A 23,339-nucleotide genomic window follows, 5' to 3' on the forward strand; every position below is an offset into this window, starting at 1 on the left:
CATGAAATGTTAAGAAAATAGACTGAAATTTACCAGACATTGGGTAACACTATAATCAAGGCTCTATTCAGCAGGGGAAAAAAAAGACCCAGAAGACTCAGCTTCTCCTCACCTCTTGCTTCTGGCTCAGAGCCCTCTCGTTAACTCTGTCTCAGGTACTCTCTGCTTCTGTGTCTTCTTTTTGCTTCTGTCTGGGTCCCCTCCCTGGGTTCTCTTGTCCCCTCCATTCTGACCTCCACAAGGCTCTGTTAACTATTCTCTGCTTTCTCTCCCTGCTCCCCCCAGGCTGCATTGCTGTGCCTTGTTCCTTTTCCTCTGCTACCCTTAGTCTTGTCCTTTTTCCTTTTCTGAAGCCCCTCCTACCCAGCTGCTCATTGTTTGTGAGGCCCCATTGCCACCTCAGTGTTCTCTGCTCTTCTTGGGACCACCAGCTTAAATCTGGTAGAATATGCGCCCAGGTGCCTGGTACATGGCTGGCGTGGAGTGAGTACATGCTGCATTGATGAGCCCAGGTGTGATTCCGTGGACCTGTCCACTCTGGCTCAGGGCTCTGTACCAGAGTTCCCCGAGTTCTCCTTTACTGCCACCATTCCAAGTCATATACAGTTATTTATTAGTGCTTGTGCCCTCTTTGTTTCTCAATTGAAAATACCATAAATCTGCCTGGTCATGACTATTATGAAAGGGGAATTACTTAATTTTGATTTCTCAGGAAATAATGCAGACTCATTAAAAAAAAAGCTACATTCAAAATAAATGCTTGTTCTCTGATACAGGATGTGCAGCTTCATAGGTAATTGGAAATTACTATCCAGATGCTAGATTTAATATTTGGAAATGTTCCCCAGGTTTTCCCCACTAACTGTGGTCATCAAATTTGAAAACTCCTTATCATACTAGTGCCATAGGGGTCCAAGTTTCTGTTTGCATTCAGTCCTTAGAGACCTGAACCTGATCTTTCAAATTCAATTGATTTCTTTAAATCCTTGTGTTGGTGGACCTGCTCTATTTTTATGTGGCTGATTTAGCTTCCAAATTATTATCTTTTGGATATCTGAAGTTGAAATTTATGGTTTCACTGATGTAGTTCTACAAATTCTAGGTGGTAATGCACCCACTTAATGCTTATAAATGACTTTGTCAACACAGAGCTACATAATAGGCTTAATGTACTTAAGTTTATTTCAGTTTCTCAAAATCCAATGAAGCCCATCTCTCTGGTGACAATGCTTTTGCTGATTTAGTCTACAGAAGCTTCTTGGCAGGGTTCCATGTATGAAGGTGGGCTTGCCTTGCTCCCCACATGGTTGAATGTACCTGTCCTCTGCAGAACTGTCTGTCATGGTGTCTGAGATTTCAGACAGCTGGATGTTACAATGCATCCTAACGCAAAGACAAACTCTCATCATGCAGGATACACTTGAACTTTTTCCTAAGCAGTTCAGATTTTCATCTACACATAGACTGGGGGCATCATGTCTGCTCATCCTGAGCAGGTATGCAGGAAAGCTCCCAGGTTTGGAGCTGTCAACTGTTATGCTGCATGTATTAATGGACCTCAGGAAGGCAAATATGGTAGAGGTAGGCTTTTCATACTTTGATTAGAAATACACCCATTTTTATTCAGTCTGTGTCCTGGTGCCTGTTCTCTCCCTATAAATTAAGTGCTGGCTGAATAAGGACTAGATCCACATAATCCCTAGTGCCAGTGATGTATCTTCCTCCTTCTTTCTTCTTCTCCTGACCTAGCTACACTGGCCTGCTGAATAGAGCCTAATTATGGCCCCAAAGTCCACTCTTTGTTTAAGGTACCCTGCCAACATTGGTAGGCCCTATAATTTGGCCTAGAACTTGTTTCTTCTATGGTATGTTTGCTGACTCCATGTGATTCTTTATATGTGTCTTAAAGAACAAACAGATCCTTTAACAACTTTTTCTACATGAAAACAATCAATTCCAGCAGCCCAGCCCACATGAACCACCCTACAATAACAAAGCAGAGTGTGCGCGTGAAGGAGGAAAAAAAGTTTCGGTAAGGAAACAGATTTTAGTTTAAAACTTCCAAGGGGTTATGTAGAAACAGTGAGTAAAATCCCAATATGAAACCTGAAAAAAAAAAAAAAAAAAAAGAGTAGGATTTATTTACTCCACTTAAGAAGAGTCATCTTCAGTTATTTCCAGATTACTTTTTGAATACCTGGGGCCAATTTTTAAATAAACTATGAGGACTCTACATACTGATGTCTGAATATACGTTTGGAGCATGATCAGGCATAAAAGATGCGTTTCCTTTGTCTGAGACAAAAGAAAGGTATTCAGATTTTAAAAAAATATATTTATAAGAAGTCTTTGGCCCTAACATAAGCATGACCACACAGATTGAGTAATCATTTGTTAAGATAAGCATTATCTTAGAAACATTAGGAATTTGGCAGGACCTTGGCTTGTGGGAAACAGTGTATGTGGCCAATGGAGGTCAAGTCAGGGAGGCTGATCTCAGCCCAGGCTATGCAACAACTTTGTTCAATAGGCCAGCCACATGCGGCTCTTTAAAATTCACTTTCTCAGTCATACTGCCACATTTCAAGTACTCCATAGCCCCTTGTGGCTAGTGGCTGCCATATTGGACAGCACATGTATAGAACATTTCCATCTTCCCAGACAGTGCTATTGGGCAATGCTGTTCTATAGGAGTCAAGTCTATCTCAGTGGCAGAAAGATAATATTTAGGCAGTACATCCTGTGTCTTGAACACTACTCACCTGTGGACCACTCAGTGGCCATGAACTGACCTAGGAAAACAGGAGCACTCCCAGTGGAAATGGAGAACTTTGATAAATGTATAATTAAACACAGTTGTTACTACATCCATTGATTTAGCCCATCATATTATCTGAGAACAGATAATAAGCCTAAACTAAAATACCTATTATAACAAGATTGATACTGCTGTGACCCTCAATCACCTTTAAATAACAGTCATATATTCAAGTAATAAAAGTTACTTATACAAAGTATAGAATTTTGGAACACACACACAAGAAAAAAGTAAAATAATGTGTAACTCCAACTCCAAGGGGAAAAGGTCAGTGTTTACATGTTGGTGAATAGCCAATATTGCTTGTATTATTAAGCCTTGTTTTAAAATATTTCCCCACTTCACTTATCTTCTTTCTTGCATCTTCGAAGTTTTCCAATTGAAAATCAATAGGGCCATTACCTTCACTATAACCACTATGAGCTACACTTGTTTAAATGCTTCTTTCTTTGGGTTTACCAGAAGAATTTCACCCAGACTCTGTCTATCTTTAACTTGATAATTTCCCCTTGGGAAACCAAATATATTTGTAAGAATTCACTAGCATGAATGAGGCCAAATTGCTAATTTCGCTAATAAAACTGTGTGTGTGTGTGTGTGTGTGTGTGTGTTTTGAATACCTATCTTCCCAAAGAAATGTATTTTGTTAGTGTTAGTATTTGTGTTTAAAATGTTCCTCTTTAAAAAAAAATTTTTTTATAGGTTTTCCTTGTTCTTCATTTCAATCTTTTATTTCCATGGAAAAAGGGAAATTTTTACTTAGCCCAGATCTGGAAAATTCAGAAAATTCAGGAATTTTTATCCACAATGTTGGATATGTTGTCAGAAAAAGAAACGCATACATTTATTTGTTCATCTAAACATATCAACTGTCTTTGTTTTGAAGGGAATTTGGTTATAGAAATGAAATTATCATGGAGGCAAAATATAGAACTGAAAATTCTGAACTCAGTAATTTACCTAATCTCTTTGGTTTTCAGATAATAATCCTTTGTACTGAAGAATTGTTTATGAACCAAAAGGTCTATTAATAGTAGTATTATACTGATTACAGAATTCATGAGTTTAGTTCTTTAGGATCAACTTAGTTCATTTGATTCCTATTTTTATAAGTTAAGTTTGTGTGTTAAAGTTATTATATATACTTTCTAAGAAGGATATGGAGGATTTTGCAAAGACATTGTAAACAAATTGGTAAAGTAGGAATAAAAAAGGAAATCAAGCATGGGAAAAAGAAAAGAGGAACCATGCCCATTCCCCATGGAAGATTTTTTTAAAATTATTATTATTATTAAGCTGGCACATTATTTAATGGACCATGTCCTCAACAATAGTTTTATAGCTTATACAGGTAAGAAGTTGATGTAACAGGTTTTTAAAATAACCTTTGCTCAAAGTAGAAAGAATATCAGTGAGGCACTAATTCAATGAAGGCAATTACGTGGAACAGTTAGGATGATGTAGCATCAGTACATAATTTTTTTCAGGAGCAGGAAAAACAAAGAGGGGCATAAAGCCTATGTTCCTAGGTTCTGGTCTGTGGAAACATTGGCAGAGTTCTTGAACTTGTAAATTCTCATGCAGTGGTAGCACATAAAGAAGAGAGGGGGCTTGAACATATTACCAAACTACTGTTGGTTCTTAAAATGCCCAGCCAGCCTTCAGTAAGTATTATTAAGTGATGATGGTTACTGCATTACCTCTGATTCAGTTTTCTTGCGGTTCTACCTGCAAACATGAAAAGCTTACTTCTCCCACCTATTCATCAAATTGAGTGTTAGCTGTTCACATTGTGGTCCAAGTGGCCTTCATTTGTGATTAGAAAATTAGAGGTCCCGTCTTTAAGCCTTGTGTGTCACCATTTAATACGTGTTGTTCTGAGATCTGCTAGTGCTCAGTGACATACCATTGCTCTCTATGTGCTAAATACTGGAATGCTGTTGAATGAACCCTCCATTACCAACTTAATTTGTGTTTTTGTTCTTCGCTCACAAAAAGTAGAGAATCTACCCTGACTGTTGTGGCTCAATGGGTTGGGCATCCTTCCACACACTGGAAGGTCGCCGGTTCAATTCCTGGTCAGGGCACATGCTTGGGTTTTTGGCCAGGTCCCTGGTGGGTGGTGTGCAAGAGACAACCAATCGATGTTTCTCTTGCACATGGAGATTTCTCTCCCTCTCTTTTTTCTCTCCCTTCTCCTCTCTCTAAAAATAAATACATAAAATATATATTTTTAAATATAGAATCCTAGTAATTTCCCGTTGGATGAAGCCACATCCTTGCTCAAATGCTGTGGCCATATATCGTGGTTGTACTTGGGGCAAAAATAGAACTTTGAGAAAATCCAGAGAGAGTAATGCTGATAGCTAATCATCTTGTAATGATGCATGTCCAGGAAAGCATAGGACACACGGATGACAGACATCCACAATTGATCATATGATTCCATTTTAATAGTTTGTTAAGAAAAAACACTTGTAAAGAATATCAATACTATTTTTAATACCTAGGAGCCGAATTAACTAAGTTGGAGCTGATTTCCTTTACATTTATCAAGGGGTTGGTTAAGAAAAATTGAGTCAGTATTAGAAAAACTAAAAGCTTAGTTAGCAACTTCATGACTACTCTTTGGATATGTTGGAATTACTTGTATATGAGAGCAACATGGAAGTCAAAATGTTTTCAGATATATATATATAATATATATATTATATATATATCTGATTTTATCCCCTGAGGGTATAGAGGATTCAATTATAATGTAGGTGCTTCTAATTCTTTGGTAACTGAATAAAATTTGAACAGCTAGTAGTTAACATCCTATGCTTAGGTATCCTTCAGTCTTTTATGAAATAAGTATGTAAGCCCTATTATGCAGTATCATAGCAACTCACTTTACCATTCAGTTACACCAATGTGGCTGCTTAATAGGCTGCTCTAATTTGTCTTTCCAGTCATGGATTTTGATAGCTCTTGCTAAATAAAGATAAGAGTTAAGTATTCTTTATTCCTTTTTTGTTTCATTCAAATGTTTCTCATCTGAATTTATTTTCAAATTTATTACAGAAGAAAAGCAATGGGGCGCCAAATGGATTTTATGCAGAAATTGATTGGGAAAGATACGTGAGTATCAGATGCTTTGTTTTGTTTTTTAATTAAGTATTTCAGAACTTGAAAATGAGTTGAGGCATTCTTATATTAAAAATAGAGCATAGAAATAAGTGAAGCTCGCTATCTCATCAGGAAGTACCTGGCACAGTTAACATGACATAGAGGTTAAAAGCACTAGAAGCTGTTGGATATGGGTTCAAGACCTAGCCACTCCACAAGTCAGCTGCATGTGGCTTTGGGGTAGTTATTTGCTGGCCAGTAAAAATTAAGTCAATAGTTACTTTGTCGTGTTGTTGCAAGGATTGACTGAACTAATTATTTGCTCATAAATAATGTTATAAGGGAAGCTATGAGATATTAAGAAAGGGTAATTTTTAAAAATTCTTTCTACCTAGCAAGACTCTTGTTATAATTTTCTAGAATTCTTAAATATGTATGAATGTGATACTCTAAGCAGACAAGAAGTATGATCATTAAAATACCAAATCACTCATCAATTACTACTGTACTTACTACCCCCACACATAGCACACAAATTCCAAACTCCGGTGCTGTCCCTGGTCAGCATGTAACTGCTTAACTGAAGAATAACTTTTCTCAAATTTGTTTAATCCTAAAAACTAATAAGGCCACATAGGATTGCTATTATAATTATGTTAATACATTAGATACAGTTTTCTCTAAGTAATAAGAAGGGTTTTATTCTTAATATATTCTATCCTCTTGCTTTTGGCAGGGAGAGGGTAAGAGCAGGGATGACCTCAGGGAGGATATGACCTTGAAGCAAAGCCCTCAAGTATAAGCTGGGGTTCATTGGCTGACCATCTGAGGGAAGAGAATTCCAGGCAGAGAGACTGGCATTTATGAGGACCCTGAAGTGGGGTGGAGGTGGGGTGGGGGGTGCAGGGACTTGCAGCATTCAAATTATAAAAGTTAACAATGGGAAGAATGCCTTGTGGCCCAGGGGGATCAGGGTGAGTATCTCAAGCCTGGGGCTAGGGAGGGGATCAGGAGCCACTGCAGGGACTGGCGGGCTCCACAGAGGCACTGAGTGCAGTGAGAAGCCAGGGACAAGTTTTTAGCAGGGAAGTGACCTTCAGTACACTTGTATTTATTTATTTATTTGTTTGTTTGTTTATTTATTTATTTTTAAAAGTATATTTTATTGATTATATTGTTACAATAGTTCCAATTTTTTCCCCTTTACTCCCCTCCACCCAGCACCCCCTCCCCCAGCAATCCTCCCCCACTAGTTCATGCCCATGGTTCATACATACAAGCTCTCCCATTTCACCGTTTCATATATTCTTCTTCTTTTTTTTTTAATAAATAAATGATTAATTAATTATTTTAACAATAAAAAATAACAATCCCTCCCTCTCAGACACTTGTATTTAAAAAGAAGAAAAAGTAAACTGAGGATTGAAGAAGGACAAGAGGGAAGCAATAAACAAAAGTGGCTTTTCCATGCATTCAGGTCCTTTTTTCTCTCCATGGCCATGGCACTGTATTGCTTCAGAGACTGCAACATCTCTCTCCAGCTCTGCTCTCTCTAACTTCCGGGCCTATCACCTCATCTTCAAGAGGATCATGCTTGAACTCTTCCTTGCCTTCTTCCCACCCTCTCCCCCATTAAGGTCTTGTCTCAAATACCTGGGGTCAAGGAGTAGGTCTGCCACTTGCTGGGTAGATTCCTTGAGAAATGGCATCTGATTTCTCTTCATTTACTTCTTGGTGAATAGAATAATTCCTTCCACATATGATTGTCATGACAGTTCAATGAAATAAAGTGTGGGTCATGGCGCTTATAATAGGAACTAAAATATGATAGCTAATTCTAATCATGAAAACTGTCTTTTATCTTTTCCTGTCTTCTTTCTAAAAATGTTAGTTGTCTCCTATTACAGTTAGTTCAGCCAGGAGCACCAGCAATTTCCCAAGATTTGAGGGTAGAAACCTTGGAGTTTTACTGAACCTTCCCTTTCCTTGTTCTCCTGTATAATATATCTATTAACAAGAACTAACAATTTGTCCTTCCAAATGTCCTCGATTCATCCCTTCCCACCACCAGTAACTTTATCTATATTCTTAGCACATCTTACTGGCATACTACAAGTATTTTGAATTAGTTTTCATTTCTCCATTTTCTTCTGTGCCCAGTCTATCCTGAGGTATATGCCCTAAACACCTTAAGGTCCTCCTTTCAGCATGTCCTCCCCTAACTGAGAAGCTGGAGTAGTTATATCAAGTCTGAAATCTCCCCCCAGCCTGTTGGCCACCCATGGTCTTATTTCCCATTGCTTCCCACTGGACACTACCTTTCCAGACATGTCATCTGAATAATACTCTCGGTTTCTGCCTTGGGGTCTCAATATAGACTCTTTCTCACCAAGTCCCTTCTGTCTTCTGCCTCTCCCAAAAGGCACATGCAGATCCCCAGTTCTTTCAAACCTCACTAATTTCCTTTTCCTTCAAACTCCTATCGCTGATGTCTTGTGTTTTTTATACCAAAAAATATTTTAATTTTCCGAAGGACAAATAATTTTCATTTTATATCCCTTCATGTTGCTTAGCAGAGTCCTTTGCTTACAGAAAATTCATGATAAATTGTCTCTAAATGTTTCCTTTAATTGACCATTGTTGATTCCTAGTTTTTTTTTCCCAGTAAGACTCCCCAAGTATACTTGAGTAAATATTTAAACATATACTGCTGAGCATTCACTGCCCAAAATTGAAATCCTTACCTTCAAAAATAAGAGACATGTTTATATCCTTAAATAGAATGGTCTACAAGGAAAATGAATAATTCCTTGATTATTGCCAGGATAATAATTGCATTATGTGCACTTTTGTATTTTATAGAACTCTCCTGAGCTGGATGAAGAAGGCTACAGCATCAGACCTGAGGAACCCGGCTATATCCTTTCTTTATTTTTATTTTTTATTTTAATGTTTAAACAGTATTATAAATTCAGGTTTTAAAAAGGTGTTGAAATAACCCAAGCTTCCCAAGTCCTGTTCTATAATATTAGAGCTAAATAAACAGCACAGGGAAGAACCTGATCACTAACAAGCAGGCATTTGGCCTTTATCTATTCATAGAAGAGAGGAAGGAAAAAGAGAAAAATATGCTGAAAAACAACTGTGCAAATTGTGGATGCTGGGTTGTCTGCCAAAACCTGATGTGACAGTGTCATTTATCAACACTGGCAAATAGCTGTTACTTGTGCTTTCCCCACAAATAATCTCTGGGCAGAACAGGTCACGCTCTGAAGCACTTAAAACTCATCACAAATCGTCCATTAAAATGACTTTCCTCTCTCCATAGAGGGCTCGTCAGTGTGTGTACTGAATGTGACACACCAAATGTCCAACTGAAGCAAAAATGTAGGACATTATAACTACTGCTCCTTGAAATTCAACATACTTAATCATGATCTAAGGGAAGGTGAATAAATTCTAACCCTTCCCTGATTTACTCTTTTATTTGTTTGTTTTTCTTTGATTTTTTGTCACCTTAAGGGTATTTGTGCTGCCTCTATGTGCAATCACTCTTGTGTTATACTCATCACTGCCTTCCAGTAGAAAAAAGAGTTATGTATCTTTAACTGTGTTCTACCTACCAAAGGAAAGCACTTTTATTCTTCAAGTGAATCAGAAGAGGAAGAAGAATCACACAAGAAATTTAATATCAAGATTAAGCCATTGCAATCTAAAGACATTCTTAAGAACGCTGCAACAGTAGATGAACTGAAGGCATCGATAGGCAACATTGCACTTTCCCCGTCACCAGTGGTGAGTGGTTTTTTATGTCAGGCTTGGGTGAGGTTGGATGGAGAGCTGTGTTCTGCCCGCATGCATTAAGTAGAGCAGCAACTCCTTAAACTGAAGGCTGCATGTGGTCACCATTTTATGAACTCTACAAACCTTAAACAGCTCATTCTAGCTTTAGAAAGTTGTGTTCATTTTATATTGCATTTCTTGTGCTTTTCAAAATGGTAAAAATGCATAGGACCACATTTCCTTTTTTACTTACTCTCCTGAAAGTATTTTCAAAAGAAGAAAAAAAAACCAGATTATCTAAACTTACTTCTAAGGCAATTAAAAACAATATAAAGTTTACATATTTACTGAGAATGATTTTTAAAAACATATCTTAGTGTCTATTTTTATGATATAACATATGGAAACTCCTGGGAAGAAAACCAAGAAAATTACTTTTCTTAAAAAATTTTAATTGTTATGCTTCAAAAATATATTGCCATAATATCATAGATCATAGTCTAAAACTATATTAAAACTCATAATCTTCATTATATTTTATTATCAAATTGTCTTAAGTACTCTTATCTTTTAGGCACCTCAAATACAGGTATTCCTTATTTGTTTTACTCAAATAGGTATTTTTTCCACAATTTATACTTCCTTCCTCCAATTCCTATCTATTAAATTTCTTCAGTTATTGAATTCTAAGTTATAACATTTACAGTATTTTCTCTTTGTCGTTTGATAAATGCTACAATTGTTTTCTAAAAATAGTTGTGAAGAGCAGCTGAAGGTCTCAAACTGGCAGCTAATATATTCTTGGCATCTTCTTCGGAGAGATGTGATCTCCCTACAGCATTCCCCCTAATGAAGTAGTTAATAAATGCTGAACCACTTTTGTGATGCTTCTGGAAATATCCCAACTAACCTTTCTAAAGGAGTTGTGATCATCTATCCTTTGATAGATGCCTGTTTGGGATGAATAAAGTCTATAATGACACCTTCTTCGGTGCTTAGTGTTTTTATAATGACCTTTATTGCTACTGTTAGTGACGACCGAAAGGATCACTAATAGTAGTCAATGACAGCAAATGATATTTCAGGTAATTTTTAATCATATGTTTATTTGTTATCTTAAGATGTCTTTAAAAAGAAAGACATGAAGTATATTAGTTTTCTTTCCCTGGTGCTCGGAAGGTACAAATTTTAAACTCATATACTAGTGTGTAATACTGACCTATTGGTATGTAATACTAGTGATTTCCAGTAATGGGAGTGTTTTAAATGCACATACTTTCACTTTCAGTTGACTTCTTTCACGTCATTTCTCACTTACTGAATCTTTTTTTATTAATTGTAAAAATCTATTTCATTACCTGAAACCAACTTATATCCACTTCCCTGTGGGGTGTAATAAACATAGTGGGTATTTGGAAGCTTCCTGGGATAAGTGTAAAAGGAAAGTTCACAGGATTAAATGAACAAATTTATATGAAATAAAACTTACTAGAACAGCCAGATACATGGTAGGTATATGCTGAAAGCTAGTTGAATCTAGGAAAGAAGAAATGCCCTTTATCAAAAAGAATATGTGTGCCCGAGTCATCTGCTAGATACTCCTCCAACCAGGAATCCTTCTGAGGATGCAGCCAGAAGAGTGGCTGCTTCCTCTGAGCTCTCCCAACACCTCTTTTAAAGGTGATATATTGGCATGATGTGGTGAAGAGTCTGATGAAAAGATGTTAGGGAAAGCAGTGTGAAAATAAAGTGGAGACACTCAGAAAAAGTAATGACAGCGTTAAGCTGTTTGTGCATACCAGCAACACCATAAACCAAAAGACCCTAGGATTCCCCTCTCACCACCACCCTTGCATCCGCAGCTGTCCTCTCTAATGTGAGAATCTGGCTTTGCTATTACTATGATTTGCAAATATTTTTGACGTTTTGTATTTAGTATAGGAGAATGGGCTGTTATTGCTACCTTTGGAAAATATAAGCATGTTTCTGGATATACATAGGTATAAAGGGACAATGTAACTAAACACATATTCTTAACTTTAGAATCTTTATTCTCATCTAGAGAATCCATATGTGCCTGTATTTCACATATCCAGTACATTATCTCCAAAACCAGAGATGTAGCAATAACCTTCTGTAATTCAGTTAGTACCATGATAGAAATGGGAAATAAGTTGTACAACTTTAGATGTTCCCACTAAAACAATCAGAATATTTATATATATACACTTAATTCAGTTATAAGAAGAGAAATACAGCCTATACCAGTTAATGATATATCAGAATATTTCATTTAGTCTATGGGTTCTTATTCTACAAAAACATCAGGTATTACATACACTAATAGAAATAGAGGAAACTTGAAATTGTAAGCTATTCATAACTATGGTTTATGTTGGATTTCTATTTCTTTTTAAAGAATTTTAAGATAAACTCAACATGTAAAAGAAGTTAGTTTCTATTCTTATCATGATGTAGTTTCCTGGCAAGATACCATGCTGCTAGAGCAAAGGCTGAAAATCACCCAAGTTTTAGTTGTTGACTTGGCATCTTTACAATCAGAATATTGGTATAGATACTTTAACAAAGCAGTGGTGACTTAAACAGAATATGTGGTTTATTTCTCTCCCATATAAAAGTCAAAGCTGATAGTCCAGATCAGTAATAAAGTCCTACTCCAGGGATCATTCAAGAACCCAGGGACTTTCTGTATTATTGCTCCACCTTTTCTAGGGTGCTGCTACCCCAGCACCATCAATCCCCTCCATGTTCCAGCTTTGGGATAGAGGAAATAGAAAATAAAGGCAAGTGCTTTTCTTTAAGGGTTTAACTCAGAAGTTGTAGCCATCACCACTACTCAGATCCCATTAGACATAATTTAGTCACATGGTCACATTAGCTAAAAGGGACTCTGGGAAATGTAGTCTTTGGCTGGATAAACATGTTACCAGTTAAAATTCAGTATTCTGTTACTAAAAGACAGAGGAGTTGGATATTGGAGATTAGTGGTAGACATTGACAGTTTTTGCTACTGTCTTAAATAATCTCAGATTGCTTTTGAAATTCATTAAGAAGTGGAATTATTTTCCCATTAACCTTCAAAGTATTTCTAAAATCTAGGGGGTTTTCTTTTAAAATTTTCTAATTACTAGTATAAATACCAGTGATGCTGTGCTGTGTGCTAACCAGCATCAGGATAAACAAAAACAAACTTAATTAAAATACCAACTTTTTCTGTTGATAAAGGCCCTTCCAAGAGCTCTAATGCTCCCTCTATCTTACCAAGTTTAGTGCTTTTTGAGGCAGGCTGTATCACTGTTGAAAAACTTATTAAACCCAAATGCTATCTGTGTCACTTGTGTCCTTGGTTGTAGTTGTGCTCTTTAGGGGATGAACAAAGTAAAAAGCCCCTCATTTCTTCAGTGGGTTTTCCATGAAGCAGACTGATTCCAACTTGAAACTTAAGTTTAATGTGCAGAGTGTTTATTAAGGAATGACCTTGTTTTCAACACCTGTGGGGTAGGACAGGCAGAGGGAGAAGTTAAGCTGAATTGATCACATGGGGAGCTCCAGAGCTGGAATGCACCTTCACAGTTAGACCTGAGTTTGACTAAGATGAATAATGTTTATACTATTACAACAATTGAAACTCCCATATGGGCAGGCTAAGAAGGGGCATGACCTTGGACATGACCTTGCAGTTGAGGCAGATTCCAAACTGAGCAGTTGAAGGTTGTCTTCCAGTAGCACTCTAAGTGGGTGGTGTGAGAAGCCCTTTTGAAGAGAAATCTATGTGGCACATTTTGGGGTCCCCTGCAAACCCCCTGTATCTGACTAACATAGAGCCTTTACCATTGTCACTCAGTAAATGCTTGTGTGCATGTGTATGAGTGAGGGAGGGAGGGAGGGAGTGAATAAATACATGAATGGGAGCAGACCAAGGACAAAGCACTGTGGCATGTCACTACCATCTAGTTTTACTCACTTCAGCCCCCCTCATTCATCATACAATGATTCACCCTCATCCTGGCCACATATTTCCATTTTGTTCTGACCAGTGATGAAAATGTCATTATTCACAACCCTGCATTGGAGATACATGGAGTTTCTGCAGCTTTGCTAGACCAGAAAACCCATGAGACAGTGAAGGCTTTCTTTTGCCATTCAGTTTGACTATTTCTTTGCATTGGCACCTAGGATTACCACCTTCTTTTCCAAGTGCTTTGTGGCCACCTGCTTACAAAATTTGTTCTAGAATTTGGGGTTAATAGAAAGCAGCTGTACAGTAAAGAGAAAACATAACCCATGGACTCAGACAGGCCTGGGCACCAGACCCAGGTCTGCCATGTTCTATCTGTGTAGCCTTAGATAGGCCCCATAATTGTTCTGAGCCTCTATTCCTCTTCTGTAAAGTGAGGACGATAACAATTCTTATGGAAATTTTGTGCAGATTACTTTTGGTCTCTGGTAGGGTCAAGTCCTTTTTGACTTGTTGCCCCCTTGCTAGCTTATAACAAGTGCATGGCACACATTAGGCGTTCAGATGGTTACTCAGTAAATGACTGAATCAACAAAGCACACAGAAGATCCTAAACAGTACCTGATACATAACTGGTACTTTGAAATTGTTCATTTCTTTATTACTAGTTGTGTTAGAGTTTTTCAGAGAAACAAGATATATGTATATATGCATACATATATATTAAGAGATTTGTTACGAGAGACTGGCTCACACAATTGTGGAGGCTGATTAATCCCACAATGTGCTGTCCACAAACAAGAGACCCAGAAGAGCTGGTGGTGTAATTCTGTCTGAGTCCAAAAGCCTGAGAACCAGCGTGGCTGGTGGTTTGAATCCCGGTCTGAGGACAGGAGATAAGATGTTCCATCTCAAACAGTGAGACAGGAAAAGGAGGTGAATCCATCCTTTCTCTCTGCCTTGTGTTGTGTTCAGGCCTTCAATAGATTGGATAATGCTCATCCAAGTCGTTGTATGCCAATTCAAATGCTAAATCTCATCAGGAACACCCTCACAGACACATATAGAGAAATAATTTTTAACCTGAATATCCCATGCCAGTCAAGTTGACAAAAATATTTATTTATTTATATTTAATTTAACTTTTTGCCCTTATTGAGGGTTATGTATGGCTTTGCTTCCCCATTTCAAGTCTCCTTCCCTGAAAGCATTCTGTGTCTTCCTGTCCTAGATTATATATATTTGCATGTCAAAGCTCGAATGTTGTTAAAGGAGTTTGAGCTCTCCAGCCTATCTTAGACTTTAATTCTGAACCAGATCTGATTGGCCTTTTAGATGAACTAGTTTTAAGTCAGGTTTTTTTTTTTTTTTTCCATACTGAACATTTGTGATTAATATTTTTTTAAACACAAATAGAAACATTGTATTTATCTGCTGAGAAAACTGGCATATAGTAGGAAAGACGTTAATCTGATAGACCTGAACTCAACCTCTTGCCAACAGGCTTGCTTAGAAAAGTTTCTCAAACCTGTTTGAGTCTCAGAACCTTCATGTCTAAAATGGGAATAACACCTACCTGCCTCATGAGCTGCTTGTTGGGATGCCTATCTCAGCTTTAAACTCTACTGTGTTTCTAGCCTGAGTTTCTGTGGGAAGCAGGTTGAGGACACAGCAAGGGGACCAATAAAGAGAACATTTCTTTGAAGCACATTGTAATATTGGAAGAACACAGGCTTTTGAGTCTGTATCTTATTCTCTCTGTGTCCATGGGCAGGTTCCTTAACGTGCAGCCTGTAAAATGGGAACGAGAATATCTACCTTCTCAGGATTGATGTAAAGATGACATGAGCTAACGTTGCAAAATGCCCAGTTTAGGCCCTATAAAGTATCAGTTGTCTTTTCAGCTCTGCTTTCCTTTTCCTTAAATTAAGAAACTTGTGGGAGGCAGAGAGATAAAAATAGCAAGAGAGGTCTTGCGCAAAGTCAAAGAGGGCTGATAAAAATGCTGTGAGAGTAGGTGTTGACCTCTCCAAGCACGTAAGCCCAGCCTCCTCCCATCGCCTGTACAATCCAGGGACACAAGGAATGAATTTGACAAGGAGTTATGATGAAGCAATTAGTTTACTCTTGTTCCTGGAGATTTGCAAGCCGTAACAGAGTTATTTAATCAAAAAATATGGGGAGGAAGAGACAGCTTTGAACTGGAGACAGTCTGGTGCTTTGTGCCCATTCCAGGTGGCCCACTCACCCTCCCACCCCCCAAAATTAGCCTGTCAGAGAGTAAAATCCATGATTTTGCTGCTGCTTGGTAACGCCACCCCCTTTCCTTTCCTCACTTTGGCAGAAGGTTCAGCAACCCATTGAGTTCAGTAAAAACAGAGTCATCAGTGGGGGAGGAGAACTCCAGCATTTGCTCCTGGCAGAAACGCTGTGTGGTACTAGGGGAGGCTAAAGATTGTGTGCATTCTGATGCTAAGTGCTCAGCTCAGGCCTCAAGTGCAGATACTTAGAGGGAAGAGGCTCAGCTTGGGTTCTGCTCATCAAGGAGAGCTCCACAGGGCAAACATCATTTGAGTTGGGTCTAGACCAAGGATATCAATCACCGGACATATAAGCTGTCACTCCTCCTTCCAGACCCTTAGCAGACATTACAACTACATCCCAGATCCCAGGTGCAGTCTGAGAAGCCTCTAGACAGCGCAGCAGACAGCCTGACCAAAATCATCCAGTGTTGGCATGTGAGATGTAACTTTTTCCAGGTTTTATAGAGAAAGATAGATGGGGAAATGAGTGGGACTTTTTCCAAAATGTATTGTTCTCTTTCCTGCATTATAATAAGCCATGGACTACCTGCAGATGAATTAGTTTCATATCTGATATGTGTTTTTCTTTCCTTCATTACTAATTATTTTTCTCTGGGGAATTCTGTTACTTTCATTTCCTTGTTCCCCCCACCCCTCATGCCCACTCTTCTCTGGTAAGAATAAATCACTGAGTTGTTTTACATTTTGATATCCTTGAAAATGGTAGACTATGAATTCAACCTGGATTGCCTTTGTCATTCTTTCTCTAATTAATATCGGTTGTACCCTCTAAGTATGTGGTATATTGCTTCCCTTTGTGAGGTGTAAAAAAATTTCCTTGCATAACTCCAAATTCTTTTAATTCTGTTCTACTGTCTCAGACAACCTACTTTGGTTGGTGGTTCCAGAAATATGATCACCAGGGTTAAAGACTGTAAACTCTCAATTTCTGTTACCAACTTAAAGTCTAATTGAATGAAACAATATACCCACAATATTGAAACACAAAATGTTAGGTTATCCTCAACCTGAGGTAGCAAATTCAAGAATTATATGCTTTTAATTACACCCAAAAAACACTAATTTAAAAAATATCTTTAAGGTCATCTGCCTCGGTTGTATTAGTTCTACTGGGACAGAGTTTAGAATTTAAAACTATTTTTATTAGCTAATGGCCATAATCAGGGTAGAATAGGCTCTGTAAAGAAGCAATCAATTTGGAAAATAAGTGTGCAACAGAAGCATCATTTCTGAACAATTCAGGAAATGTGGGTTTATGACAACTAATCCTTCACCCAGAGGTTGTAGGTTCTTACTCCTTCCTCAATGGGGCCTTACCTCAGGAGCCTACAACACTGAATGGCATCTAGTAGGTACTCAGAAAACGCTTGTGTAGTTGGATGAATGGATGCTCTTCCCTGTGGGAAATTAAATGAAACTTGGTGTTTCACTGTGATATAATGCAACTTATATCCCTCGTACTATTTTATAGAAAGAGCAAATTTATGGTTCTGAATTTTTTTTATTTTTTCCCCTTTGATGCAAACAAGTTTTTCTCCATTATCAAACTGATGAAAAATATGAGCAATAATTCCGTTTCTTCTCTTACAGTTTACATGGTGTTTTAAGTTTATGAATGTATTCTTTTTGTGGGCGCTAGCTTTCTGTCATAATTCTCTTCCTAGTGAGATGTCTGTTTTTTCATCTAAAGTCTCAGGTGACCCTGAGAATAAAGGGTAAATACTTTATTGTCTTTCTTATACTATTATATATATAAGTAGTTTTTATACTAAGCAGTTTCTATAAATGTATGAATTATAGTATAAAAATAAGTATTACAGTATAAAAAAAGTGTATCTATCCCTTTATCCTTTGAAAAAAGTTTTTTTGTGCCAAAAATAATCTGTAGCAATGAATGTACTTTTTAATTGTTTTAGAAAAAAATCTTAGAGTGTGAATCACTCACATTAATTATGTCAGAAAAACGTTCCCTCAGCACTGGGGAAAATTTTATTTTTAAACAGAATTAAGGTGAAGTTTTTTTCTGTCTTTTATCTCTGTCTAAAGGACAGCCGCCCACTGCCCACAGGCCTTAGGAACTATTGTTTTGAATCAGCTACCAGCACAGCAGTGGTTCAGAGCCACAAACCCCAGTCTGAACCTCTTGTTCCAAAGTGGCCAACATGACGGAGGGCAAGATGGACTGGTCTCATTCTGTTTTGCCAAACTGAGCTCCCTTTCCACCTCCTAACTTATTTGAAGCCCACCTTTATTTCATTTTGTTAACATGGTACATAGGGTATCAAAATGCGCTTCCAAAGAATAATAACAAATGACAGCACGTGTCACGTCCGAGCATTGTCTGGTGATACTATTTTATCCGATTCATCTGTGTTTCTTCTCAGCAACCACAGTTACTGAACATCCACAATTGATAATTCCCAATAAATAACAGCTATAAGCTGCATTGGAACAGAGTAGAGCCAAGTCTTTACAGGGGCCTTCAAACCTTCATGGTGGGGACACCCTTAGTCCCCAGAGTAACATCTGCCACTCTTCCTTCTCATTGTACTACCCCAGGGCTCCCTGGCTGTGCCCTCTGCCCCCAAGTAGCTACATTGTGACTTCCCTCTCAACTTCAGGTGTATGATCAGGTCACCTTCTCCATGAGGCCCAAACCTGACTACCTCATTTAACATCGCAAAACTCTCTGTGTTATCATTTCCAAACCTTTTTACTTGCTCTACTTTTTAAAATTGCATTTACTATTTCAATACCAAATACCTTGCATATTTATTATATTTATTATCTGTCTACTTCCCCTACTTCCCAAAATAACTTCATTGGAGCTTTTTTGTCTATTGTTCCTATTGTTTGTTCACTAATGTGCCTAGAATAGTTTCTGGTCTTTATTAGGTGATCAATAAATATGTTAGTCATTTAATAAATGAATAAATAACCCTTTTGTTCCTTGTTATGACTAGTCATAAAGAACAGATAGGAAGTAGTTATATTTATAATAAAATCTCATTAGTTGAAATATAAAGATTTAAAATGCAGCCATTATATTATTAAGGCTAAATGATTATAGACTCTTAAAAGGCTTACATATCAGACCTGGCTTTTTGTTTCTTGATCCCACTCTATAAAGCTGGATGTCAAAAATTACTATGGCAACTCAGTTCCTTGTTGAGAGGCAGGAATGTGTTTATAGCACAAAACTTCCATGTAAGGATCATTGAAACTCCAGTGTATATTTCCTTCATTCACCTCTGTTAGCTTTGGCTCTGGGTCTAAACAGAATTCAGTTTTAAATGTTGCTGATTTCTAGCCACTCATACAGAAATGTAGGTTCTTAACAAGACCAAACATTCTTGAATGACTACTTGCATTAGAAAGTGATTTGGGGTCATTGCAGCCAGAGAGAGATTTTCCAACTGCAGAGAGCAGGGGTCTACGTGATCCTTGGAAAGCTGTTGATCGTAAGGATGAGCTGCTTCTCAACAAGGTTTGTGAATTACATTTTCTCAGGCCCTGGGATAAGGATATCCCTGTACTTAGAGATGATCCAATGTTATATTTTAGGTATAAGTTTTGTCCAATTCAAAAATTTACTCTAAGTATTAGTATATGTGGGGGAATACATCTTCTACCAGTGCTTTTATTATCTTTTCCATTGTTAAAAATTAACTCTGATGCTATTAGCTCATTTTAAAAAAGAGAATTATCTTGGCCTGTCATTTTGTTTGTTTGTTTAACATTCTGAAGAAACCCTTAAGCCAAGCTGCTAACAATTAAACCAAAATAATATATTGAATAAAGATGATGTAACTATCATGTAGCCAAATGGAAAGGTATGGGGAAGAGAGGTGCCATATCATTTGTGTATTCATGCTTATTACTCTGATTCTAACTAAATAATATGCATTTAATTCTAGAAAAAGGCTGAGAAATATACCTTAAAATCAATGTTTAATTCCAAGATTTGAAATCATGCCTAGAAATACAAACTTACTCTCTGAAAAGCTCTTTTTTTTTTTTTTTTTTTTTGAGACCTGCTGTGATAGATAGGCAGGATCTATTTAGCTCTTTTCATTGGAAAGATCTGAGATTATTTTCCAGGGTCTATGAGCTATGAGTTTTTAGCTCTGTTGTTTCTAGATCCCAATCCTGGTAAGGCCCGGAAAGTGAGTTTGATCTGTTTAGGGGACTTGGGCTGTACCATGAGCCCACCCTTAACCAGGCAGTCTCTCTGGTGTTAGAAATCTGACATTGAGTCCCAGCTCCATTCCTTTGTAACTATGTGACCTAGGAGCTGTTCTGAGCCTGGTTTTCCTCATTGATAAATAAAGCTAGCAATGACACCAACCACATAAGGTAAAACAATAACAGTAAGTTCTCAATATATGTAAGTTGTCAATATCACCTTCTCGTTTAATCCTTACAATTCAATAAAGGAGCAATCATCACTGCTCTACAAATTGTGGAATTGAGGCACAGTGTAACTTGCTCACAGGCATTCATAAAATAGGGGTTAAGCTAATTTAAGTATATAAAAAGCTCATGCTCCTCTCTCAACCATGACAATCTCTTTAAATCTATTTGATTTTAATCTCAAAATTCTTTTGGTCTATAGATTGAGAACCTGTATCTTAATCATTTTACTTTATCTGTGCTACTTACCAAGGGTCTGGGTCTGAAAGCAACACCAAGATGTGGCCCCTATCTTGACCCTCAGTTCTTCTAAAGATTTAGCTTTTATTATAGAAGAAAGTTTCACCCTAGAGACCTGATCACAGAGTTCTCCACCAATGTTTCTGCAAAGCGGTGCCACGACCGTAACCGAATGCAGGCCCAGCTGCCTGCCATGTTGAAGGCCAGTACTCGAGAGCCAGGTGCTGTTGTAAAGGAGAGAGATTTATTCAGAGGCCAGCCATCTGGAAGATCGGCAACTCATGTCTCAAAGCCCGTCTTAACATCTCAGTGCAAGCAGAGGTTTTTGTAGGGAAGGAGAGGGAAAGCAGAACAAAGAGATCAAGGGGAGAGGGTTGCAAAGTTCTCTACATGCAGACAAACAGTCCATTCCGACAAGTCAAGGGATGGTCTGGTGTGCATCATCCTGGTTTAGTCATCCTAGCTCCACGATTGAACGTCAGCAAATCTCCCGGAGCTAGAATTCCTGAAGGTCAGAGTGTGTATCTGTTGAATAGTTCCTAGAATTCTTATACAAACATGATCTTTATCTGCAAGCTGCATATTAGTTAGAGTCAGCATTTACAGAAACAATGTCAAAAGAATGGCAGGGTGGGTTATGATTTCTCACTGTTACAATTCCCCACTGTTGCACCTTCTTGGAGCCTTTGTAACCTATGTTAGTACCTGAGGTCACTAATGGGTAGAGAGATCAACAGTTAAGTAAGAGCTAAGTAAAACATTTATGGGTGCTGGTGAAGGAACCATTGCAACTGGGGCCACCTCTCTTGGTCTATATGCAATCCAGCTTTATTTCAGAAAGCAATGCATCTTTCTCTATTTTAAAAGACACTGTGCTTCAAACACTTTAGTTTTTAATGGCCCCCAAAAGGAGTTCATAAACATATTTCGAGTGCCTACTCTATGTCTAGCACTGTGCTTGTGGATAGAGAGTCCATTCATAACCATTACTGCGAGCTAATAATCAGATGGAAATACCTAGATAATGCAGAACAAAATATGAACTGCAAAAAATATACTTGCAATGTGTACCTTCCTTGAGGCAATTAAATGCCAGGCAAATAAAAAGACTTTCAATATGGGCTTATTATTGTGAACAAAAGGAATGTGCTGTGATCAAATAAGAGAAGGGAACCATTTATTCTGACTGAGAAGTTTGGGGAAGGCCCCAGGAAGGAAGTGTTACTGGCCTTGAAAAAGGAATAAGCTTGTAATTAAAGGAGAGGGAGAAGGCATGGGAGGCTGAAGAAGCAGCTTGAGCAGAGGCAGGGAAGTGTGTGAGTAGCCTGCATGTTCAGAAGATGTCAGGAGATTTTATAGTTACATGTAGGTTTCATACAGTCAAGAGTGGAAGATGAGGGTGTGAAGGTAAGCTGGAGCCCATCATGAAAACATTAAATGACAGAATGAAGGTTACATTCTATTTTCTGAATAATAAGGAGGTTTATGAAGAACCGAGTAGTAGATTCGCTTTACTATTTTTTGGAAATAATTCTGAGGATAGTGCAAAAGGATGGACCTAGGAGGTGAAACAGGATAATAGGGACCATAGGCTAGGAAGTAGAGATAGAAAGCTCATTGAGTACTTCAAGAAATGAAGCCCTCACTTACGACAGTTGCTGAGGAAGTGAAAGAGCATTCCAAGGAGCCAGAGACCACTCACCAGGAAACTAATCTATAATTGTCTACTGGGAGCAGCACAAACTAAAAGATGGAATGAAAGAATTGATGGTTGTAGCCAGGGTATCTTGTGAGAAGATAATAGGTACTGGGTTCCCTGACAAGACTGGAATTTCTGGAAAATCTAATGTTTTAGTTTCATGGTCATGCCTGGCTATAAAGCATTAATGGCATTTTCCAACTCCTTTTAGTATTACAAACATACTTTTCTGCTTTTCTATTTTCAAGACACAAATCTATTTGATAAAAGTAAACCATTCAAAAGAGAGCTTAGAATGTCCTCAAATGGAGCCCACACCTGTGCCCTCTATAGCTTGAAAGTTTACGGAAAGCAAAACTTGACCTCTACCCATCTTAGGTTTTCAGCTGGAGCTCTAACAAAAAGACAAATTAACAAGAGAAAACCACACAGAAGTTTATTAATATGCAAATTTCATGTATGCCTGGAAGGCACCCAGGAAAAAATGAGTAACTGAAAGAGATGGCTTTTAGAATTCAGGATTAAATATCATTTTTTAAAATTTATTTTTATCGTATTTTTCCCATTATCAGTTAGTCCCCTTATACCTCCCTCCCCCTGCAGTCACCACACTGTTGTCCATGAGTCCTTTGTCCTTTTTGCTCAATCCCTCCACCCACTAACTTCCCCTGCATACCTGTCATCCTGCTCTCTACCTATGAGTCTGTCTCTATTTTGCCTGTTAGTTCAGTTTATTCATTAAATTCCACATATGAGCGAAATCATATGATACTTGTATTTCTCTGACTGGTTTATCTCACTTAGTATAATGTTCTCTAGGTCCATCCATACTGTCACAAAGGGTAAAATTTTGTTCTTCTTTTACAGCCGAGTATTCCATTGAGTAAATATCCCATAATTGTTTTATCCACTCATCTACTGATGGACACTTGGGCTGCTTCCGTATCTTGGCAATTGTAAATGAACATCAGG

At 37.8% G+C, this 23,339-nt stretch overlaps 1 protein-coding gene across 1 annotated transcript in view; it reads left to right on the top strand.

Moving 5' to 3' along the window:
* Positions 1–23,339, top strand: part of SGIP1 (SH3GL interacting endocytic adaptor 1) — a 119,184-nt gene that overhangs the window by 20,028 nt on the left and 75,817 nt on the right. The window contains exons 4-7 of the mRNA XM_090268276.1: positions 1,961–2,032; positions 5,885–5,941; positions 8,792–8,846; positions 9,549–9,724. Coding sequence (XP_090124402.1) covers positions 1,961–2,032; positions 5,885–5,941; positions 8,792–8,846; positions 9,549–9,724 — 360 coding nt within the window. The remainder of the gene's footprint in view (positions 1–1,960; positions 2,033–5,884; positions 5,942–8,791; positions 8,847–9,548; positions 9,725–23,339) is intronic.

This window comes from Furipterus horrens, unplaced genomic scaffold, assembly GCF_987537825.1.
Source record: "Furipterus horrens unplaced genomic scaffold, mFurHor1.1.pri manual_scaffold_3, whole genome shotgun sequence".
Taxonomy (NCBI): domain Eukaryota; kingdom Metazoa; phylum Chordata; class Mammalia; order Chiroptera; family Furipteridae; genus Furipterus; species Furipterus horrens.